The sequence below is a fragment of the Mustela lutreola genome, chromosome 14 (genome assembly GCF_030435805.1).
Source record: "Mustela lutreola isolate mMusLut2 chromosome 14, mMusLut2.pri, whole genome shotgun sequence".
Classification (NCBI taxonomy): Eukaryota; Metazoa; Chordata; class Mammalia; order Carnivora; family Mustelidae; genus Mustela; species Mustela lutreola.
Window position 1 is genome coordinate 34,465,191 of NC_081303.1, and position 21,895 is coordinate 34,487,085.

A 21,895-nucleotide genomic window follows, 5' to 3' on the forward strand; every position below is an offset into this window, starting at 1 on the left:
CCCTCTCCTCTTTCACAATGGCTGTCGTCCCCTCTCACCCGGATTTTACACTAGACTCTTCACTAACTTTCCTAATGTTACTCCTTTCCTGTCCTCCACGGATTCCCCTCACTGTGGCCCAAATAAACTTTTTTAAACAAATGCTACATCAAGCTGCTCTTCTTCTGATGAACACGACATGTTCCCTGCTGCAGGAACCGTGCGGTCCTGTGTGAGTGACCCCGCCTCCTCCCCCCTCACCGCACACCACTTCCCCTCTCACCCTCCCTGCTCCGGCCCCCCAGCCCCTCTCAGTTCTACAACCATCTTAGCTGCTCCAGCTCAAGGCCATCACACACACCCTTCTCCCTGCCAGAAATGGTGAGTTCTCCCACCATCCATTCTCCCCTTCCTCCATGAGCATCCGTCCAATGGACCTCTGTGTAATGATGGAACTACCCTGCACTGTCCAATTCAGCGGCCATTAACCGATGTGGTTACTGACCACTCTGCAAATCATTTAATTACTTCTCATTAGTTAACATGTAAGGAGGCCCATGCAGCCAGCGGCTACTGTGTTGGATGGGGCAGCAGAACAGAAGTGGAGGCTGGACACATGACCATCCAGTTGAAGACTTCACTTCCCAGCCTTTCCGGGAGGGAGGTCTGGCGCTGGGGCTTGGATCTGGCCAACGGAATGGGAGAAAAGTGAAGAATGTGGGCAATGTTCCGGCCCTGCCCTTCCCTTTCCACTGCTGGAATGAGGGGAGGAGGGTGGAGGTGATGCCCCATGGATGAATGAATGGCAATACAGGAGGAGTCGGGCTCTCCCGTGCCATGCTCCTACCATACCAGCCTGGCCCACTTACCCTCTAACTATTCCACAAGAATAAACTTCTCTCTTGTTTAAGCAAATGCTCTTTGGATGTTCCTGTCCGTGTGGATCTTAACTATTACCCATCCCATCCCTTCTAAGAAGCATGCCTGCCCTGTAATTCTTTGTACCTGCACCGTGTTCACCTCTTTCAAAGAGCTGACCGTAGTTTATGGTTATAAGTTTCTTTGCTTGGTGATCGCCTCTCTTTCCCAATGGACTTTAAGAGAGTAGGAGTACTTGTTTTGTTGGCTGCTATATCCCAGGCATGCCATGAGAAGATGCTCTTCGAAACTTGAAATGAACGCAGAGCTCCAACCTCCCAAGGTCACACTTGCTCCTCTAAGCTACGCACCATTCATCAAGTTGGACCTATGCAAAACATCTTGTCACAGAACAATTCTCTAACCCACGGTTTTGAGGAGCACAGGCTTGGGGAAGAGTTTTAAGACCTTCACAGGCCTGCTCAGTACTGAGTCTGTAACTATACTTTGATTTTTCTTTAGGTGAGTGAGGTTTTCTACGGCAAACTTGCCTAAAACCATCCCTGAGTCACAGACCCCAAAACCAGAAGTGACATCATTCGGCAGCAATAGAGCAGCCCACGGAGAGGACCTGAGTCTCTTTTCTCCTCCCTCCTGTTACCTGTCAGGGCGGCGGTGTCGGCCTTCTTACTCTCCCGGTCCCCCTTCTGGGCCCACACCTGGACCGTGTACTCCACACCCGGCCTCAGGCCCGTCAGGACGGTGCTGCTCTGCTCCTTCCCCACAGACACCTCCCTGGTGTCACCATTGGCGGAGGTGTAGCGCACCATATACTTGTCGATAACGGCTCGCACTGGGTCCCAGGAGATGGTGGCCGTGTCCTCTGTCACCTTGTTGGTCACAAGGTTTTTGGGACTGTCAATGTCTAAAAGGAAAAGTACCGATCAACATGTACTGTAAATAGTACAGTGGAGTATAGTACAGAACCTCGGGGTAATTTTTCTTGGGGTGATACTCTTCTGTGTCTTGTGATATCCCCATTACCTATGCCCTGACTACTTCAGTGAGATGTCCTCTCCCCAGACAGACTTTGACTCCCCAAGAAGAAAGCACAGTAAGCCACAATTTACAGATCTACACTATCACCTCCACTAAGAATTTAATAAAACAAATTTCCTTATTTACTTAGTAAGCAAATGTCCAGTTCCCACTAGGTACACAGCGTGGTGTTACGTAGTACACAGGGCCCAGTGGAAGAAGATACAGCCCATGCTCACAAGCAGTAAAAATTTTGTTTCTAAAATCATATCAACAAAGACCTCTGATTACATACAAGATGATTCTAATAGCCAGAAGCACATGTCAACTCCTAGAGGCAGAGGGCCACCTCCTATTCTGCTCAGGGTTCCCACAGCCTCATAGAGAACAAAGCACAAGGTAAATGCACAACATCCCTTCTTAAATGAATCAGCCAATTAAAAACCAGTTTTAATATGCTTTACATATTGTGGATGCACATGTAATGCTGGTTAGCTGGTTAAATCACTAGAGAAATATGGCCTCACATTCTTTCACAATCCATTCAGAATAGAACACAGATGTTGCCTTTATCCTTTAAACCAGAATTACCACGACTCATTCATGCCAAAACACACCACACATATCTACTTGTGCTGCTAGATGTAAAGTCTGTTTCTCAAAGTTGAATTTTCCTAATGTTATTATTAATATTAACATTTGATTTTCATCTTCTGTTCTCACTAAAACACAATGAGAGACCCTTAATACTGTGTACAATGAAATATTCATTTACTCAGAGAAGGAGTCGCGGGGCAAGACCATCCAATCGTGGCAAAACTGGAGCTTGAAACTCCCGCTTGGATCTGACTTGTAAGGAAATGAGTTAAAAGAAAGTAAGGGAGGGTGTGTGCATTCTCTTATGAAGGGACATGATCCTGCGTAATCCTGCTCCTCCATAAATCATCTAGTCTGCCTGTGTCAAAGTAAGAAAACAAATTGGACCAGCCATAGGCTTAGTCCTCCATTCTTAATGCTCCATTACCTGTGGGGGCCTTGGTGTCGGCCTTCTTACTCTCCCGGTCCCCCTTCTGGGCCCACACCTGGACCGTGTACTCCACACCCGGCCTCAGGCCCGTCAGGACGGTGCTGCTCTGCTCCTTTCCCACAGCCACCTCCCTGGTGTCCCCATCGGCCGAGGTGTAGCGCACCATATACTTGTCGATGACGGCTTGCACTGGGTCCCAGGAGATGGTGGCTGTGTCCTCTGTCACCCTGTCGGTCATCAGGTTTTGGGGGCTGTCAATTTCTTAAAAATTAAAAAAAAAAATTTGGAAAGGCCTAAGCTTGGAAGCCATGGAAGAGATACCCGAACCCCATCACTGTCATTTTCATATAGGACTCTCTTCCCACAAGGCAACTGTATCCCCATCTGGAGTCGGCTGGGAGTCAAGGGAGAAAGTAACCCCTGGCTCCTAATTTCAGAAGACTATGCATTGCAAACTTCACATATTTTCTCTTGGCTTTCCACTCCCCAAAATGTGGAAGGAATGACATCTTCTTAGCAACACGATGGCACATCAAAACCACAATTAAACATCTGCCATGATGTTCAGGGAACCCAATGTATCGTTTTCTCAAGGGCTACTTCAGAGCCAGTCACTCTAAAAACATTATCACATGCCCTACAGTGGTCAAGGCCTATAACATCTTTGCTGAGTCTGCTGAGCACAGGGCCACCACGCAACTTCGCCTCTCCCTTCAGTGGGTTTAGTGGCTCCGTGAGCAGATCACTACCAGGCAGACTGATGGCTACCAGCTCTCAGCGCACTGAGATCACCACGCGAGCTCGCTGTCCTTTTTGATCTTTAGGACTCTCTTTGCAAAGTCCCTCATCTCAGGGCACATCTTTCTTTGGTACTATGCACACTCACATCCACAGGCTCAAAATTCAACTGCGATTGACCACCTTTCTCTTGTTACCTGTTGGGGCCTTGGTGTCAGCCTTCTTGCTCTCCCGGTCCCCCTTCTGGGCCCACACCTGGACCGTGTACTCCACACCCGGCCTCAGACCCGTCAGGACGGTGCTGCTCTGCTCCTTCCCCACAGACACCTCCCTGGTGTCACCATCGGCCAAGGTGTAGCGCACCATATACTTGTCAATGAGGGCTTGCACTGGGTCCCAGGAGATAGAGGCTGTGTCCTCTGTCACCCGGTCAGTCACCAGGTTTTTTGGGCTGTCAATGTCTGAAAGGAAAGTTAAAGTGAACTATTAACAAGCACCAAAGAGTGAGACCATGTTCCTTGTAGGGAGGTAGTTTCCTGTTCTTGTGTTTTTCCCATCTCCTATGTCAGTTTTCAATTGTTTCATGGAGGTAGACCTTCTCTCCATAGTTAGACTCTTGGATCCTCCAGGAGGCAGAACATGACAAGAGAATGAGCACTAGATCCAATGTCAGAAGAGCGAGGTTCTCTTCCAGCCCAGAGAGCAGAGCACAGGGACAGGAAAAGCCCAGAGCAGAGCCAACAGACCAGGGATCTAGGCCCAGCCCTGTCATCTGACAGCTGTGGCCCTGGACAGCTAGCTCTAAGCCTCAGCTCCTTCTTTGTAAAATGTGGGCCTTACTATCTAGATATTAAGTTACCATAATATTCCATGAATATTCCATAAATCTGACTCATGAGTCATCCGCTAATTTCATGATGTATAAAAATTATTCATTTCTATGTATTGGAGGTTTCTGACCTGTAACATGGGGATATTGATCTCTGAGATACCCATCTCACCAAAAGCCTCAGAGGACCAAGCAAATGAGGAAGACAACCATCCTTCGTTGCTGGTGGGTATGTAAAATAGTGCCAGCATCCTGGAAGGAAACATTTTAGCCATTCCTCAAAAGGTTAAATATAGAGTCACCATGTGACCCAGCAATTCCACTCCTACAACTGCAACACGTCCTCACAAAAATCTGTACGCAAATGCTCATAGTACCCTTATTCACCACAGCCAAAAAGCAGGAACAACCCAAATGCTCATCAGTGACAAACAGATAAACACAACATGTTACTGCCATCCAGTTGAATTTTATCTGGCAAAAAAAAAAAAAAAAAAAAAAAAAAGTGGTGACATGCTACAACGTGGATGAACCTTGAAAATATTACATGTAGTGAATAAAGCCAGTCATAAAAAGTCACAAGTTGTATGGATTCATTTGTATGAAATGTCCAGAATGAGGAACTCTACAGACAGAATGTAGTAGTTTCCTAGGCTGGGGGCAGTTGGGGTGGGACTGCTAATGGACAAGGAACTTCTTTCCAGAGTAATGAAAATCTTCTGAATTAGATACTAGTGATAGCTATATAACTGTAAATATACCAAAAACCACTTAATTCTATGCTTTAGAAGATGACATTTTATGGAAAATAAATTGTATCTCAATAAATGTATTATTTTTTAAAAAATGAGAAGGGGCATCTGAGTGGCTCAGTCAGTTAAGTGTCCAACTCCCTATTTCAGCTCAGGTCCTAACTGCAGGATCACGAGATAGAGCCCCGCATCAGGCTCCATGCTGAGTGTGGAGTCTACTTGGGATTCTCTCCCTGTCCCTCTGCTCCTCCCCCTGCCACCTCTCTCTCTAAGATAAATAAATAAAATCTTCTTTAAAAATGAGCAAAGTGAGATGAAAGAGCTTTACAAATTATAAATGAACACAGTGTGTAAGTGCAACCTCAGGATCCCCAGAACAGAGCACACCATCCTCCAGAGAGGATTTACCTGCTAAGAAAACAATAACCCTTCCTTGTCCCAAAGAGATCAGAGCAAAAACCATTTCCCTAAAGTACTAGGCTCACAGATCTTAATATACATGGTTTTTTCCTATCTTTTCCCTTTCAAGTAGAAACATTTCAATGATTGAACACAAATCAGAGGAATGGTGAGTAGATAGGACCAATCACCATTTATCTTTCTAAGACCAAAGTATGAGGCCACGGATAAGCTCCTGAGTTTGAGATGATGTGTAATAGGAAGAAGAAGGATGGTGTCTGCTGTCTCTTATGAAGGGACACCATCCTGCCCTTTCATAAACCATCTAGTCTGTTGGTGTCAAAGCAAGAACACAAAACTTGACCATCCATAGGCTTAAGCTTTACATTCTCAAAGAACAATGCTCAATTACCTGTCGGGGCCTTGGTGTCAGCCTTCTTGCTCTTCTGAGCCCCCTTCTGAGCCCACACCTGGACCGTGTACTCCACACCCGGCCTCAGACCCGTCAGGATGGTGCTGCTCTGCTCCTTCCCCACAGACACCTCCCTGGTGTTTCCATCAGCTGAGGTGTAGCGCACCATATACTTGTCGATGACAGCCTGCACCGGGTCCCAGGAAATGGTGGCTGTGTTCTCTGTCACCCGGTCAGTCACCAGGTTTCTTGGGCTGTCAATGTCTGAAAGGAAAGTTAAAGTGAACTATTAACAAGCACCAAAGAGTGAGACCATGTTCCTTGCAGGGAGGTAGTTTCCTGTTCTTATGTTTTTCCCATCTCCTATGTTAGTTTTCAGTTGTTTCATGGACATTGACCTTCTCTCCATGGTTGGATTCTTGGATCCTCAAGGAGGCAGCACAAGACAGTAGAATGAGCCCCAGATCCAGAGTCAGAAAATCTATGACCCTGCACATCCCAGCTGCCTCTGGCTGGGCCTCAGCCTTATCCTATAAATCTGGGGTTGAGGTTGGATAGACTTTAAAGTTCCTTTGAGCATTAATGTTCCATACATACATCTAATTTCATAAATTACTAATTTGTTTCATGACCCTGGATAAGTCACCTCACTTCTCTACATTTATAAAATACGATTATAGCATTGTACATATCTTGCTGGATGGCTCTGAAAACCAAGATGAAAAATATCATGTAAAAGGAGGATTTGAAAATATTGAATATTAGTGTCTATAGGAAAAAAAGGCAGAGCAAGATAATGTTAGTGTGTATCCTGGAGACTTGTTGTATTAAATGAGGTAATAATAATCTGCCCTTTACGACAATTCTTGGTGCAGACTAGATGCCCACTGACCATTAGCTATTATTAATGATCTCACCTTGTTGATAGTTTATGAATGAAAAAGATTATGCTACCCCACACCATGTACACAAGAAGGTATTCAAAAATGGAGTCACCAAGAAAATAACAGCATGTCTTTGTTCCGAAAGTTCATTGCAAAAGTAATTTCCCTAAAGTCCTTGCTTCTAGATAGGTCCTGTCACAGATGTGCAGTGGTATAATCAAGCAGGTCTCTTACCCTGGCTTGGGATGTGACCCCAAGAAAAGTGGAATCTACATTCCAACCTGACAGCCCACTGACATGGCAGGACCAACAAACAGTCTTGTGACCCATGGCTGACCAACCATCTCCAGACTATGAAAGAAGTTGGAGGGACGCCTGGGTGGCTCAATTGGTTTAGCATCTCCCTTTGACACAGGTCATGATACCGAGGTCCTGGGATGGAGTCCCACATTGGACTCCTTGCTTACTGGGGACTCTGTTTCTCCCTCTGCCTGCCACTCCCCCTGCTTGTGTTCGCTCCCCCCAGCCGATAAATAATTAAAATCTTAAAAAAAGAGAGAGAGGTTGGAGAGGCCAAAGAGATGGGACTTTGAGAGTGGACTTCTTTGGGTGGAATTAAACTGTGAGCTTCATGGGTGAGACCCAAACCTCGAATAACCATTTGCAATGGGATTCCTTACAGAGCTGGTAATGCATGTCCTAGAGCAAGTATTCTCAACCAGGAACCACCGGCAAGGTCTTGAGACTGACTTGGTCACAGTTCAGTTTGGGATGGGAGGCTCCTGGTGTCTAATGGGTAGAGGCAGCCTACGGAGGACAAGACGGACCCCAGCAACAAAGAATTATCGAGCCAAAAATTTCAGCAGTGTCCAGGTTGAGAAAGTCTGCCCACAGCTTGGGGAACACCATGGGCTGGTGTCTGACATGGGCCTAAAATATCTAAGAGGAGAGAGAATGGCTGTTTGCTCTGGCGCAGAGTGATGGAAAGCTGTTGCAAAAGGGTGGTACATCCAGGTGAATGGGAAAAGGGTGATGCACGTTCCCCGTGGACCTGACGTGAGCCAAGGAAAGAAGGGCCCATCGGGGATGGTTTTAGAAGCTGTCCAAGAGGCTCAGGCAGATGGAGAAGGTGACACTGCCCCCCCGAAAGGCACTGGAGTGCACCCCCATGTGTGCAGGTGGAAGAAAGGGAGCAGGTGACTGGCAGGAGAGACGCATCTGCAGACAGGATCACTAGGACCAAACACTGGAGTGGAGGAGGGCAGCTAAAGAACACGCAGAAGTGCTCCATGAGGGAAAACGTTAGCTTTAACACTCATCAGGCCCCATGACAGGCCCGGGGCGACCGTGACCATCATAGTCAAGTAAGACAACTTACCTCTCCTCCTCCTGAGCCCTGATCTCTCTCCAAGCTGTGCCAAACATACATGGGTCAGAAATCACAGTTAGTGTGCTGGAAGGGGGGCCAGAAGTAGCAGAAGGGAAATACAAGAGAAGCTGAGAGCACCCCCTTCCCAGGGCAGGCAGCTAGCTTGCCAATGGCCCAAGCAGACGGTGGGAAGAATATTTAAATTTAAATGAAGTATGGGGGGCGTCTGGGTGGCTCAGTCATTAAGCGTCTGCCTTCGGCTCAGGTCACAGTCCCAAGGTCCTGGCAAGCCCCGCATTGGGCTCCCTGCTTAGCAGGAGGCCTGTTTCTCCCTCTCCCACTCCCTCTGTTGTGTTCCCTCTCTTGCTGTGTCTCTCTCTGTCAAATAAATAGATAAATTTTTTAAAAAATTAAAATTAAAAAAATAAATAATTGAAGTATGGATAATTACTAAAATGATACATGATGGGAACTAAAAGTGATCGAATATTTGCTTATGTTTAGCCAATAAAACATGGTTATTATTTTTCCCTAAAACACTCATCCAAAGGCAGAAACGGAGAACAAGTGCCACAGAAAGAGTTTCAATAAGTAAGGAGGGAAAACAAAGCAGGCTCGGGCTCACAGTCAGTCTCCCTCCACAGCACGGGCACGTGGGCTTTCCATCGTATTTATTCCTTTTCAGGAAAGCATTCACTGTGTTCAGAGCACAGAAGATGCACAAGCAGAGAACAAAGAACTATGAGTAATCATATCAGTCTTTAAAGACCAAAATTTGAAGAGAAGATGAGCTATGCATTCTTTTTTTTTTTTTTTTTAAGATTTTATTTATTTATTTAACAGAGAGAGAGAGATCACAAGTAGGCAGAGAGGCAGGCAGAGAGAGAAGGGGGAAGCAGGCTCCCTGCTGAGCAGAGAGCCCAATGCCCGGCTAGATCCCAGGACCCTGAGATCATGACCTGAGCCAAAGGCAGAGGCTTAACCCATTGAGCCACCCAGGCACCCCATGAGCTACACATTCTAAGAGAAACCATGAAATCGAAGGAAGGGGTACATGTGGACTCTGTAAAGACACCAGAATCTCACTTTCTGCCAAAGTCACAGAAGGAAAACCAACTGACACAGACAATGAGTTCGGCAGTGACACAGTGATGATGTGTGCTCCCTTACCTGTGGGGGCCGTGGTGTCGGCCTTCTTGCTCTTCCGGTCCCCCTTCTGGGCCCACACCTGGACCGTGTACTCCACACCCGGCTTCAGACCTGTCAGGATGGTGCTGCTCTGCTCCTTCCCCACAGCCACCTCCCGGGTGTCCCCATCGGCCGAAGTGTAGCGCACCATATACTTGTCGATGACAGCTCGCACTGGGTCCCAGGAGATGGTGGCCGTGTCCTCTGTCACCTGGTCAGTCATCAGGTTTTGGGGGCTGTCAATTTCTTAAAAATAAAAAATATATATATATATATATTTGGAAAAGCCTAAGCTTGGAAGCCATGGAAGAGATACCCATAGCCCATCACTGCCATTTTCATCTTCTAGGACTCTCTTCCCACGAGGCAACGGTATCCCCATCCGGAGTCGGATGAGAGTCAAGGGAGAAAGTAGCCCCTGGCTCCTAATTTCAGAAGACTATGCATTGCAAACTTCACATATTTTCTCTTGGCTTTCCACTCCCCAAAATGTGGAAGGAATGACATCTTCTTAGCAACACGATGGCACATCAAAACCACAATTAAACATCTGCCATGATGTTCAGGGAACCCAATGTATCGTTTTCTCAAGGGCTACTTCAGAGCCAGTCACTCTAAAAACATTATCACATGCCCTACAGTGGTCAAGGCCTATAACATCTTTGCTGAGTCTGCTGAGCACAGGGCCACCACGCAACTTCGCCTCTCCCTTCAGTGGGTTTAGTGGCTCCGTGAGCAGATCACTACCAGGCAGACTGATGGCTACCAGCTCTCAGCGCACTGAGATCACCACGCGAGCTCGCTGTCCTTTTTGATCTTTAGGACTCTCTTTGCAAAGTCCCTCATCTCAGGGCACATCTTTCTTTGGTACTATGCACACTCACATCCACAGGCTCAAAATTCAACTGCGATTGACCACCTTTCTCTTGTTACCTGTTGGGGCCTTGGTGTCAGCCTTCTTGCTCTCCCGGTCCCCCTTCTGGGCCCACACCTGGACCGTGTACTCCACACCCGGCCTCAGACCTGTCAGGACGGTGCTGCTCTGCTCCTTCCCCACAGACACCTCCCTGGTGTCACCATCGGCCGAGGTGTAGCGCACCATATACTTGTCAATGAGGGCTTGCACTGGGTCCCAGGAGACGGTGGCTGTGTCCTCTGTCACCCAGTCGGTGGCCAGATTTGTGGGGCTGTCAATTTCTTGAAGAGAGACGAAAGAATGTAGAATTTACCAACTCTCTAGTTCCTATGAGGCCAACATATACACCGACAAAATGATGATCTCGACAAATTTCAGAGTCTGTTCTATGCCAGTGATTGGGATAACTTAAGGGTTTAATTAAGCAAGTGGTCTGAAATTCCAATAGCACTTAATGAAATGTGGCGTTTTCAGACAAAGCCAAAATAGTCTCAGCTCTATAAACTCTACCCATAAGTAGCCTTTGGATTAAAAAAAAAAAAAAAAATGGTCTTCATATACAAATTTCTCCTTTACCCTGGATTTTTATAATACACTCTTTCAGTTCCTGACTCCTTCTACCCTAAAGCAATTATATTTCAGCAAATCTCTGCATCAGCTCTAATATTTTCTTTGGGAAGAAAAATATCCTGGAAGTAGGAGCTGTCAATTCTTTCCACATAAAACATTATGTCTGAGGCCAGAGAACCAGAAGACTTAAATTGATGGGATTTGAGGTCTGGGAGGATAAAAATAATCCTACTTGCAGAATCTGTCTGGGCTTCTATGCAGTTAAACTGGGTTGGAATCCGGGCTCCAGTGTTTCCTAGCTGCTAACCTCAGCAGACTATAAACCTTACCTCTGGGTCCCCTCACCTCCAGGAAGGAGGAAAGAGCAGTATGTACTTCACAGCTTATGGCAAATCACAAGTGAGCTATTCACATGGTAAATGCTTAAATATAGGCTCTTTGTTATTGCAAGTGCCATTGAGGCCTGAAATACCCCTTTCTCCTTAAAATGTGAACCCCTGGAGGTGGAAATCCAAGCAGAAGTGGTTGATTAGTATGCCTTTATAGTCCTGTTTCAAAAACCACCGCCTCAGGGGCACTTGGGTGGCTCTGTTGAACAGTTAAGTATCTGCCTTCAGCTCAGGTCATAATCCCAGGGGCCTGGATATGGAGCACCCCTTGGGGCTCCCTGCTCACCCAGGAGCCTGCTTCTCCCTCTGCTACTCCCCCTGCTTGTATTCTCTGTCTCGCTGACTCTGTCAAAGAAATAAATAACAATCTTTTAAAAAATAAAAAAAAATAGTATTAAAAAGAGCCACCTCCTCACATGGCTGAGCTCTCCGTGACAGCAACCACATTTCCAGCCTATGCACCATCGCTGGGTGTGCACAGCCAGGTCGCAGGGGCAGGGGGTGTCGGGGGAGGCACACCCAAGGGAGGCAGCTCACCTCGGGGAGCAGAGTTCGGAAAGTGCTAGGGATAGGGGACAGGGAGGAGTTTCGCTCTGGTTTCTCATCCTTCACTACTCCACCCTCATGGACCTGGCCACCGTCAACACCACTTAATGATTATTAAGGTAATTCCATATTAAGAGAAGAGAAAAAAACAAACCCTGTCCTATTCTTATACTCTAAGCCTTTGCGTATGCTGCTCCACTGCTGACGCCCGTCCATCTACCTAGACTCTGCTCAGGTGTCTCTGCCTCCTCTAGCCAGCCATGACCCCCTCTCCCATCCCAGTCTCTGCTAAGTACGCTTTTTCCTGGTTCCCATAGCTCCAGGGATGTTTGTGGGCTCTAGAAAGACAGAACTCGTGGCTCTTTATCTTTTCTGCTTGTCTTCTCTACCTGGATGGCTGTGAATGCCATGAGCGTGAACTGGGTCTTTCATATCTGCACCCCAAGAGCCCGACTCTGTGCCCGACAGTGCCAGCAATGCCCCATCCCAGGGGCTCCCCATAATCTGGGGTGCTAGCTGACACCACCCCCACGAGAGAGGGGAAGCTTCTTCTCCATTCAAACTTCTACCATCTTAAGAAGACTGACCCTTCCTTTTCACAACACTCAAAATCCTACCAAAGGGAAAGCCTTTGTAACAGAAACCAGGAGGTGGCCATCTACAACCCATGGGCCAAATCTGACCCACAGCCTTCTCTTAGGAAGTTTTACTGAACACAGTCTTACAGGTTCATTTACATATTATTTGTGGCTGTTTTCGCATCTTGATGGCAGAACTGAAAATATGGCCTCTCTGGCCACTCACAGAAAGGGCTGACCCTGCCTTTAAACCTACCTAGGCCTCACCATCCTTACCAGCAGCTTCTCCTTCCCCTGGAGAAGATAAGGCCTACCCCGGCCCAGGAGGCTCCATGCCACCAAATGCTTTGAGGGCTGAATGCTGATTAACATTTGCTATGCACTGAATGACTGTGTGCCCCCCAACTCCTATGTTGAAGCCCTAACTCCCAATTTTCTGGTGTTTGGAGGTGAGACATGGGAGATAATTAGGTTTGATGAGGTCATGAGGGTAAGTCTCTCCATGATGGCATCAATGCCTGATAGGAAGAGACCTGAGCTTCTTTCCACCACGTAACAGTACAGGAAGAAGATGGCCACCTAAAAGCCAATAAGAGGGCTCTCACCAGGAACCGAATCAGCCAGCACCCTGATCATAGGGCTTTCTGGCCTCCAGAATTGTGGGAACTAAATTGCTATGGCCGAAGCCCCTGGTCTGTGGTATTCCGTTAGAACAGCCAGAGCTGACAGAGAGGACTCGTAAGAAATAATCACTACTGTCACTCACATAGCATGGGGCTATGTGTCAGACGCTTCCTTTAATTAACTCATGGAACCCTCCCAATAACCTTATGAGGTAAAAACCAACGTGCCCTCTTTTATAGACAAGAATCTGAGAAACAGAGGTGAAGGGACTTGCCCAAAGCCACTCAACTAGCAAATGACAGAGCTGGGATTAAAATGTGGACAGTCAAGCTTCTGAGACCACATTCCTTACGAATTATCAGCTTCTCTGAGTGTCTCTATACTAACTGATTGTCTGGAACAGAGCCCAGTTGATAAGTTACTTCTTTTCTATGATTTCCTGTCAAATGTCCAGAACCTCAAGCGGCCTCCAGGATGAGAGTGCTCTGAATTCAGAGACAGGAGCAAAGGAGGCTTTAAGCAGAAACGTCTGGGACGTGTCCCCCACTGCCGCCTCAAGATATCTATAAGCCCAAGTTGAGTGGGACAGCTAGGTGAGGTCTGGGGACGGACCCTTCTGGTTTCTGGAAGCTTCAAGGCAGAATCAGTACATTTGGTGACTGTTGACTCAGGATACAAACCATTTCCATGGTCTGACAGAGAGTTCCAGATCATAAGCAAATGCCTGTATGGCCTCTGCAAACAGAGATAAGCATTCAAATTCACTGTCAGCCAAATTTTCTGAGTTTTAACATCCAAAAAATGAAAATTAGGAAGTGTTACTCTGCACTGAGAGAGTTGCACATGGAATTCTAACCCAAATAAGCATGACCTGCTATGTAAAATAAAAAGGCTGGTTTCTCTTGTTCGAGGATGAAATGGGAAAAATCATCATAATTGTGAAATTTTAAAATGCTTTTGCAACCCCCTTCCCCATCTCTGTAAGCAAAAGAGATAATGTTAGGGGGACATGGCCTCCTGAGTCACGAATCAGCCTTCTCCCCGCCATGAGGAAACCTCTTTAGGCTCCCGTCCCTCTGTTACCTGTGAGGGCATTTGTGTCGGCCTTCTTGCTCTCCTGGTTGCCTCTCTCAGCCCACACGTAGACTTTGTACGCCTCTCCTGGCCTCAAGCCTGTCAGAATGGTGCTGCTTTGCTCCCTCGGGACGGCCGTGTCCTTCGTGTCCCCATCGGCAGAAGTATAGCGTACCACGTACTTATCTATGACAGCCTGGACGGGGACCCAGGAGACCACCGCTGTGTCTTCTGTCACCCGATCAGTGACCACATTGGTTGGGCTATCAATTTCTTCATGAAAATATGAGAAAGAAAAATTAGAGAAAGACATGTGGTTGGTCAAGGTCATGGTGGCTTCAAGCTCTAGTTCATCCGGGTGACCTAGTTCTATAGTCCACACACTGTAAGAACGTCTCTCTGTCCTCTGTGACAGCTGGACAACTGGCCTCGGCTTGAACCCCCCGCTGAGAAAGGGCTCCCTGAGGAACCAACAGTCCCTTCCATTTTGAGATCACTGAGCACATTACACATCAGTTCCCACAAATGTAGCCACCAGAAGTGGAACTCCTTCCAGAGGTACACGGAACACACCTCATGCTCTTCTGGGAGACCCTCCAGCAGGTATTCAAGAATAGTTACCACTCTCCCTCCTAATTCTCCTCTTATCAAAACACTTGCACCGCTTCATTTTATGCATTTGTATGTTACTAGCTTTTACAGTGGTATACCATATCATGCCATACCATACCGTATCATATCATATCAAACTTCCAAATTACAGTTTCTAGACCTGGCCTATCTAGACTGGCCTCTTTCGTTCCCTTATCAGGGAAAAAGCCCCAAAACTCAGTCCAATCGTTCAACAATTCACTGAGCATCCATTCCACGCCAGGGAACGTAAGGGCACTCAGGAGTCACCAATGAAGACAATGAGCAGAAATCCCTGGCTATATAAAATTGATGTTCTAGAAGGACCGACCCAGAACAGCATGTCCTCTGTGTCCTGAACACCTCACTCCTCAACAACCTATCCTCAGCCCACAGCCTCGGGAAATCCCTATGCTTTTTCACACGTGCCCCTGCTAACCCAGGGGTTCTCGACCTTTGTCAACACTGGGTACCTACTAAGTACCAACTCCAGAGAGTTCATTTTAGAAGGTCTCAGCTATGTGCTGGCATCTCTGCCGAAAAAGAAACAAATATGCAAAACTCAGCAGGTGATTCTGATGATATCAAAGGTTGAGAATCCTCATGTTCAGCCTCCTCAGCCCCTTTCCGCATATAAAATACATTTCCCGAACCCAATATTTATTCTTGTTATAGTTTATGTTGCCGACTTCATTCATAATTTAGTCTTTCACTTAACATGCTGATTTTCCTTTCTGGCTTATCATTTACAAACCTAATAAGTAAGTCAGCTGAGAGAAGCGGCCATCAAGGTCACAGATAAAGCTCCCTCGCAGAACAAAGGTGAGGCGTGCCCCAAGAACCCTGCCCACATGCAGAGCTGTATCCGTTTGAGTAAAGACACACAAAACAGCTTCTTACTCCCAGAAATTCAAGCAGTTTTGTTTCCTCCCATCCCACTCTAGTTCTCCTGGCTCAGAATTCCCCAGCAGAGAAGTTACAACTTTTTTCACGTTGACTAGAATTACCTTCCTCGAGCACAATGGCAGTGTCTTACTTGTGTGCAAGTTCCATCACTAGAGGTAATGAATATCTTGTTTAATAAATCAGCTGTCACTGATTGAGCATATACTAAATGCAAGGTGCTTTCCACACATCACTTTATCAAACCTCATAGTAATAACTCAAGGCATTATCAGATGCCCCATGTACTAGTTTGGAAAATTAATAATAGTGATAAGTTTTAGGCACTAACTGTCTACCAGGCTCAGAAAGGTTAGATGACTAGCCCAAGGTCACTCGGCTAGTAAATGAAGTCACTTACACATTCTACACACATTCCTCAAATGCCTAGTTGAAGCTGGGAATTCAATTTAAATCAGTTATAAATTAAAGTGTGTTCCCCTCCCTACCCGGCAAATAATTAATTAATTAATTAATTAAAAAATCTGTCAAAATGTGACCTTATTTGGAAATAAGTTCTTTCTAGAGATGAGCAGTTTAAAATATGGTCATTAGGGGCACCTGGGTGGCTCAGTGGGTTAAGCCTCTGCCTTCAGCTCAGGTCATGATCTCAGGGTCCTGGGATTGAGCCCTGCATCAGGCTGTCTGCTCAGCGGGGAGCCTGCTTTCCCCACTTCTCTCTCTCTGCCTGCCTCTCTACTTGTGATCTCTGTCCAAAAAAAAAAAAAAGAAAGAAAGAAAGAAACCTGCTTTTAAAAAGGGGGGTGGTGCCTGGGTGGCTCAGTGGGTTAAAGCCTCTGCCTTTGGCTCAGGTCATGATCCCAGGGTCCTGGGATCGAGCCCCACATTGGGCTCTCTGCTCAGCAGGGAGCCTGCTTCCTCCTCTCTCTCTGCCTGCTTCTCTGCCTACTTGTGATCTCTGTCAAATAAATAAATAAAATCTTAAAAAATAATAATAATAAAATGAGGTCATTAGAGTAAGTCTAATCCAATATGCCAGGTGTCCTGTAAGAAGAGGGAGTTCGGACACAGAGCCAGACGCATACACACAGGGAAGACGATATAAGGACGCATGGAGAGAAGCCAGCCATGTGGCAGGAACACTGCATCTATAGGGCAAGGAAGGCCAAGGACTGCCAACAAACAGCAGAAGCTAGAAGAGGAGAGGAATGATTTTCCCCTAAAACTGTCAGACCACATGCCCCTGCAGATACCTCGATTTCAGACCTCCAGCTTCCACAACTGGGAGACAATAAATTTCTATTGTTTTAAACCACCTAGTTTTTGCTCCTTTGCTACAGCAGCCCTAGGATACCAATAGAGCTGACCCCTGAACAATGCAGGAATTAAGTCCCTCAATTCTTCTGCTCAGTCCAAAAGCCACCTGTAACTTCTGACTCGCTAAAAATGTGACTCATAACCAAACACTGACCAGAAGCCTCACCGACAATATTCGAGTGACACATATCTTGTATGTTAGATGTGCCGTAGACTGTACCTCCTTTTTCTTAGTTTTCTCAGGATTTCTAGACTACTTGGTTTGTCTGGGGGTTTTTCCCAATTGTCACAAATCTCAAAAAAACTTCCCATATATTTATTGAAAACAATCTGCACACAAGTGGGGACCCGGCCGTTCCAATCCATGTTGTTTAAGGATCGACTGTATAAGCAATGAACAGAATAAAGACTCCCTCCTATGGGATTTACATTTTCCTGAAGGAGATGGATGATAAACAAGCGGTGATGGTATTAGGAAGCCCAATAAGGCAAGATATAGGAATAGAAATGTTGAACAAAAGATATCTGTGAGTTTAGATAAGGAGGTCAGGAAAGAGCTGGCTTGCTGGGAAGGGAACATCTGAACAGAGACTGAGATGAAGTGAGGCAGTGGGCTAGGAACCTCATTCTAGGCAAAAGGAGCAGCAGGTGCAAAGGCCCTACTCCACACATAAAGGGAACAGCAAGAGGTCAGAACATCTGGACAGAGTCAGTGATGGGGCTGAGTGGCTGCAGGGCAGGCCTGGAAGGTGAGGGCTGCGTGGACTGTGGACAGCCTTCAAAGACTGTGGCTTTTGCATTGAATGAGATAAGAAACTTCTGGGGGGTTCGCACAAAAGAATGGCATGATCTGACCCGCATTATCAAAGGATCCCTCTGGCTGCCGGATAGAGTAGGGGTCTAGTGGGTTGACAGTAGAAGTCACCTGGGAGGCCACCCCAACAGCAGGAGAAAACAGGAATGTGGACCAATGTGTCAGGGATGAAAGCCATGAGAAAGTTTGGATCGGAGAGATTTCAAACATACACTTGTCAGAATCTGCTGACGTTACTGATGTGGGACACAAATCCATCTTTCCATCATTCCACGTTATTTTGAGGCCTGAGCGATTTGCAGGCAGGGCTGACCCTTTACAGAGATGGAGGGCTTGCGGGGGGGGGGGGGGTTGAAGAAGAGGTGGGGAGAATGGGACCAAGAATTTGCAACTGGACGCCTAAAGTGCCAATATGTGAACCGTTCCTCTCTGTGGACGACTGTGGAAGTGAAAGGCATCTCCACTTTCTATGTCCCATGCAGCACTAACACCAGCCTTTTCTTACAGAAATAAGAACAATCCATAAATAAAATCAAGTGTGATCTGAAAGGTTCCTGCAATCCGAATCCAGCTGCAGCCGGGGACCGAAGCTCACAGTGACAGCTGGAACAGGGAAATAGTCTTACACTCGGGCTTTGGGGAGAGCCACTGGGCTGAGCAGGCGGTGCCACAAACAACAGGGCTACATCGCAGGCCTCTGGAGGTTCAAGCAAGCTCTCAGAGGATGCTCGGGGGACAGGGTGCATGAGAGAGAGAACTCCTTTCCCACCCTGTTCCCCTTTCTATGCAAAGCATGATTCCGCACAGGACAGGGAGAGAATGAAGAGAGCCTCCAAAGGTAACATGTGAATCTGGGAAACCAGAGCTGACTTGGGAACGGGGACATTTAGAATGGGAAGTGAGGACGGGGACAAAGAGGACAAGAACACCCTACATCCTGCCTCTTAAAGTCCCTGGTCCTCATAGTCTCCAAAAGGACCTGTAGCTGTACACCCCCATGGTCCCAAGAGTGCCCCCCACTAGCCCTCCCTGGCCCAGAGCAGTGCTCAGTACCATAGCTGCGGGACCCACAGCACAGACCTCTGCCTTGCGGGGTCAGGGACCTGTGTGTGCGGCCCTCTCGAGAGCCACTGTACCCAAGTGAGCATAACCAGCCCTGATACACCCTGTTCCCTCAATAGTCCCAGAGCCCTCGAGGAATGGAGGGCCAGGAAAGGCATCTTGGCGATGGAGAATAAGAGGGATAAGAATAAGAATCCTCCCATGCCAGGGTTCCAGAGACCCAGCCCAGAGAGGACATCCATGACCTTGACTTCTTCAAGGTCATAAAGCCAGTTAGAGTCCCGGCCAGCCTGGAACTCAGGACTCTGTCCTTTCTTTCAATCTCTTAACAGGGACACCCTGAGCCAGAAGGAGAGTCCTCATGGAACTGTTCCCTAAGGATGGGAACCAGACACTGAGATGCAGAAGCCGGAGGACAGCCTCAGTGATGGGACCCTGATGGTGGGCCACATGGCTGGAAGAAGCCAGCTGAGCGGGCCAAATCCTTCCCGTCTGCCAAGAAGGGATGTGGGGATCAGAAACAGTTTTTCCATGGAACAAAGCCTCCCAGTAGCTGCAGACAGACGGCTGAATCACAGATGAGTCACAGCGGGAACCTCAATGAGGAGACAGGCTCTCCTTCCCAGGTCTCAACTTCCTTCCCACCTGCTGGACCCTAGGCTGCCCTGATGAGACCTTTGTCAGGGCCATGGAAGGTCAGAAATGCATAAGACAAGACTTGGGAGGTAGACCTTTACACGGCATGTGTTAGAATAAAGGGCATCCCCTGTTCAGAAGATCTAATTGACAAAACTGAGCGGACAGAGGAGACTAATGGAGAGCTCTAGGCACACCGGGAAAGTCTAGTCCCCTTTTTAATGAGATTTGCCACTAGGCTGGGGAGGGCACGGCTGTCCTCAGTCTGTGCTGGAACACCAGCCTCGCATGTCCCTGCTCTAGCCCATGGCCACAGGTCTTCAGAATAGCTTTCTCCATTCCCAGTGGCTACTTCTGAATCACCCAGTTGGTGTAGTGGAAAATGGCACAGCCAGGATCTAAAATCTACAGGGATACGGGCTTGGGGGCAAAGACAGGGGATAGGGCTTTATGCACCTATTTTGAAAGTGAGTTTCTGGAAAGTGAGGCCTTCCTTTGGACTGCAGTAGCCATGTGTCCCATCACCTTGCTTTCTCAGCCTCTTCCCCCATTGCTTTCACTGTGGCAATAAAATTATCCTGAAGGCCTTATTGGTAGAAAATGTGTTCAGAGATCAACCTCTCTTCCTGCTCTCCTCTAGCTTTGCTTCTGGAAAGCTTGTGATCTGACCTCAAGCAAACACATTCAAATGCTATTCACTGGTTCACCCTGACTCTCCTAAACTTTGTGGGCTTCCACTTTTCCCATGTAAAATGGGAATAATAATGTGTGGAATGCTATTGTAAGGACCAAAGATAATGTGTATGGAGCCCTGAGCACCTAGAAAACAGCGGGTACTCAATTGATGAAGATCATGGTTGTTTTTTCAGCCACTGGGAGCACGTGGGTGACTGTGTATGAGGCAGGAACTCTGGATGTTGACAGGTTCATCTTGCAATATGAAGGAGCTGAAGAGGGAAAGCAGTGTGTCTAGAAGGTGGTAAAAAGTGGAAAAGATCCAGAGAGAGGCAAAATTGCTATTTCACAGCACCGTCAAAAGAAACGTTCTACGAAAATTGTTAACACGTGAGTATGCAAGGATGTTCCGCTGTGCTTGGGAGCTGGTGGGATTCTAACAAAGCAAGCAGTCCTTTGTTCCGGACTCACCACAGAAAAGCATGAATCATGGAAGTTAAGAAAGCACTAACAATAATGTAAAAAAAAAAGAGGGACTTTAAGCTCATTTAGTCCAACCTCTCCTTTTACAGATGGAGAAACTGAGGACAAAGGGGTAGCATCACGGGTAGCATCACCTCTTAGTTAGTTGCCTGCCCTTCCTGTCGTTGGAGGTGGGATGGCTGGGAGTGTCTGGCGGTGAAGTTCAAGGTCATTCCCCCTGAAGACGATGGGCTGGTTGATGCTTGCTACTCTGAAGCTGACCTGTTTCGGAAGCCTTGCCCTTCCAGAAGATGCTTCCGTGCCCTCTGAGGGCCTTAACAGGGTGAGGATTTTCAATTGACCCCTTCCCTTTTGAGGATTAGTTCCCTGAGTGACTTGTTCAATGGAAAATAACTGAACTGTGTCCTTTCTTTCCTGCACATGGTTATGCTGTTCTTAGATTATGGTGTCTTTTTCCATCTCAGGCAATGCAAAATATTTGGAGAAAAGAGAGATTCTTTTTTTTTTTCCCCCGTTAAAGGAATGAACAGTCTAGCCAGGTTTGAAAGTGTTTCCTGACCTCAGAAATGATTGTGTCTTTTTTTTTTTATGTTCATTGGACACATGACACAAATTTATTTGCTATCCAATAAAATATCCCATCCTGCTTCGAGAATGTAATTGACAATAAAAACACTCCTTGAGTGCTCACATTCTAGTTGGGATAACATACTTGAAAGGTTAACTAGCAATTCAAGGCCATGTGTGATTAAATGCTCTAAAAACTCAGAGGCAAAAACAGTTGCTATTTAATGTGGTCCCACATGGCTTCAGTGGAGAGGCTAAGGTTGGAGCTGAGCCTGGAAGGATGAGTGATCTTATTGCTATGAGCCCCTGAAAGGCGAGGACCAGGACTTTTCATCTTTGGAAGAATCTAGAGGGACCATGTCTCTAGTGCCTAGCAGGACTCTGCAATTTATTTTTGTTGAATTAATTGATAGCTTGAATTAACTGAATTCCCGACTGAATTAATGGATAGCTAGAGGTAACTGTGGAGGGTTTCCTAGGCTGGTGGAACAGGAAGGAACCCATAATGCAGACATGAGCCTTCTGTGTTAAGAAACCCCAGCAACAGGGACACGTGGGTGGCTCAGTTGGTTAAACATCCGACTCTTGATCTCAGCTCAGGTCTTGATCTCAGGGTTGTGAGTTCAAACTCTGTGTTG

General features: G+C 46.9%; 1 protein-coding gene across 1 annotated transcript in view; it reads right to left on the bottom strand.

Moving 5' to 3' along the window:
• The window catches only part of TNN (tenascin N), a 52,222-nt gene that overhangs the window by 20,499 nt on the left and 9,828 nt on the right, over nt 1-21,895 (bottom strand). The window contains exons 6-12 of the mRNA XM_059146614.1: nt 14,180-14,443; nt 10,407-10,670; nt 9,456-9,719; nt 6,033-6,296; nt 3,838-4,101; nt 2,900-3,163; nt 1,499-1,762 (exon numbers count right to left, since the gene is read on the bottom strand). Of these exons, the coding sequence (XP_059002597.1) occupies nt 1,499-1,762; nt 2,900-3,163; nt 3,838-4,101; nt 6,033-6,296; nt 9,456-9,719; nt 10,407-10,670; nt 14,180-14,443 (1,848 nt within the window). The remainder of the gene's footprint in view (nt 1-1,498; nt 1,763-2,899; nt 3,164-3,837; nt 4,102-6,032; nt 6,297-9,455; nt 9,720-10,406; nt 10,671-14,179; nt 14,444-21,895) is intronic.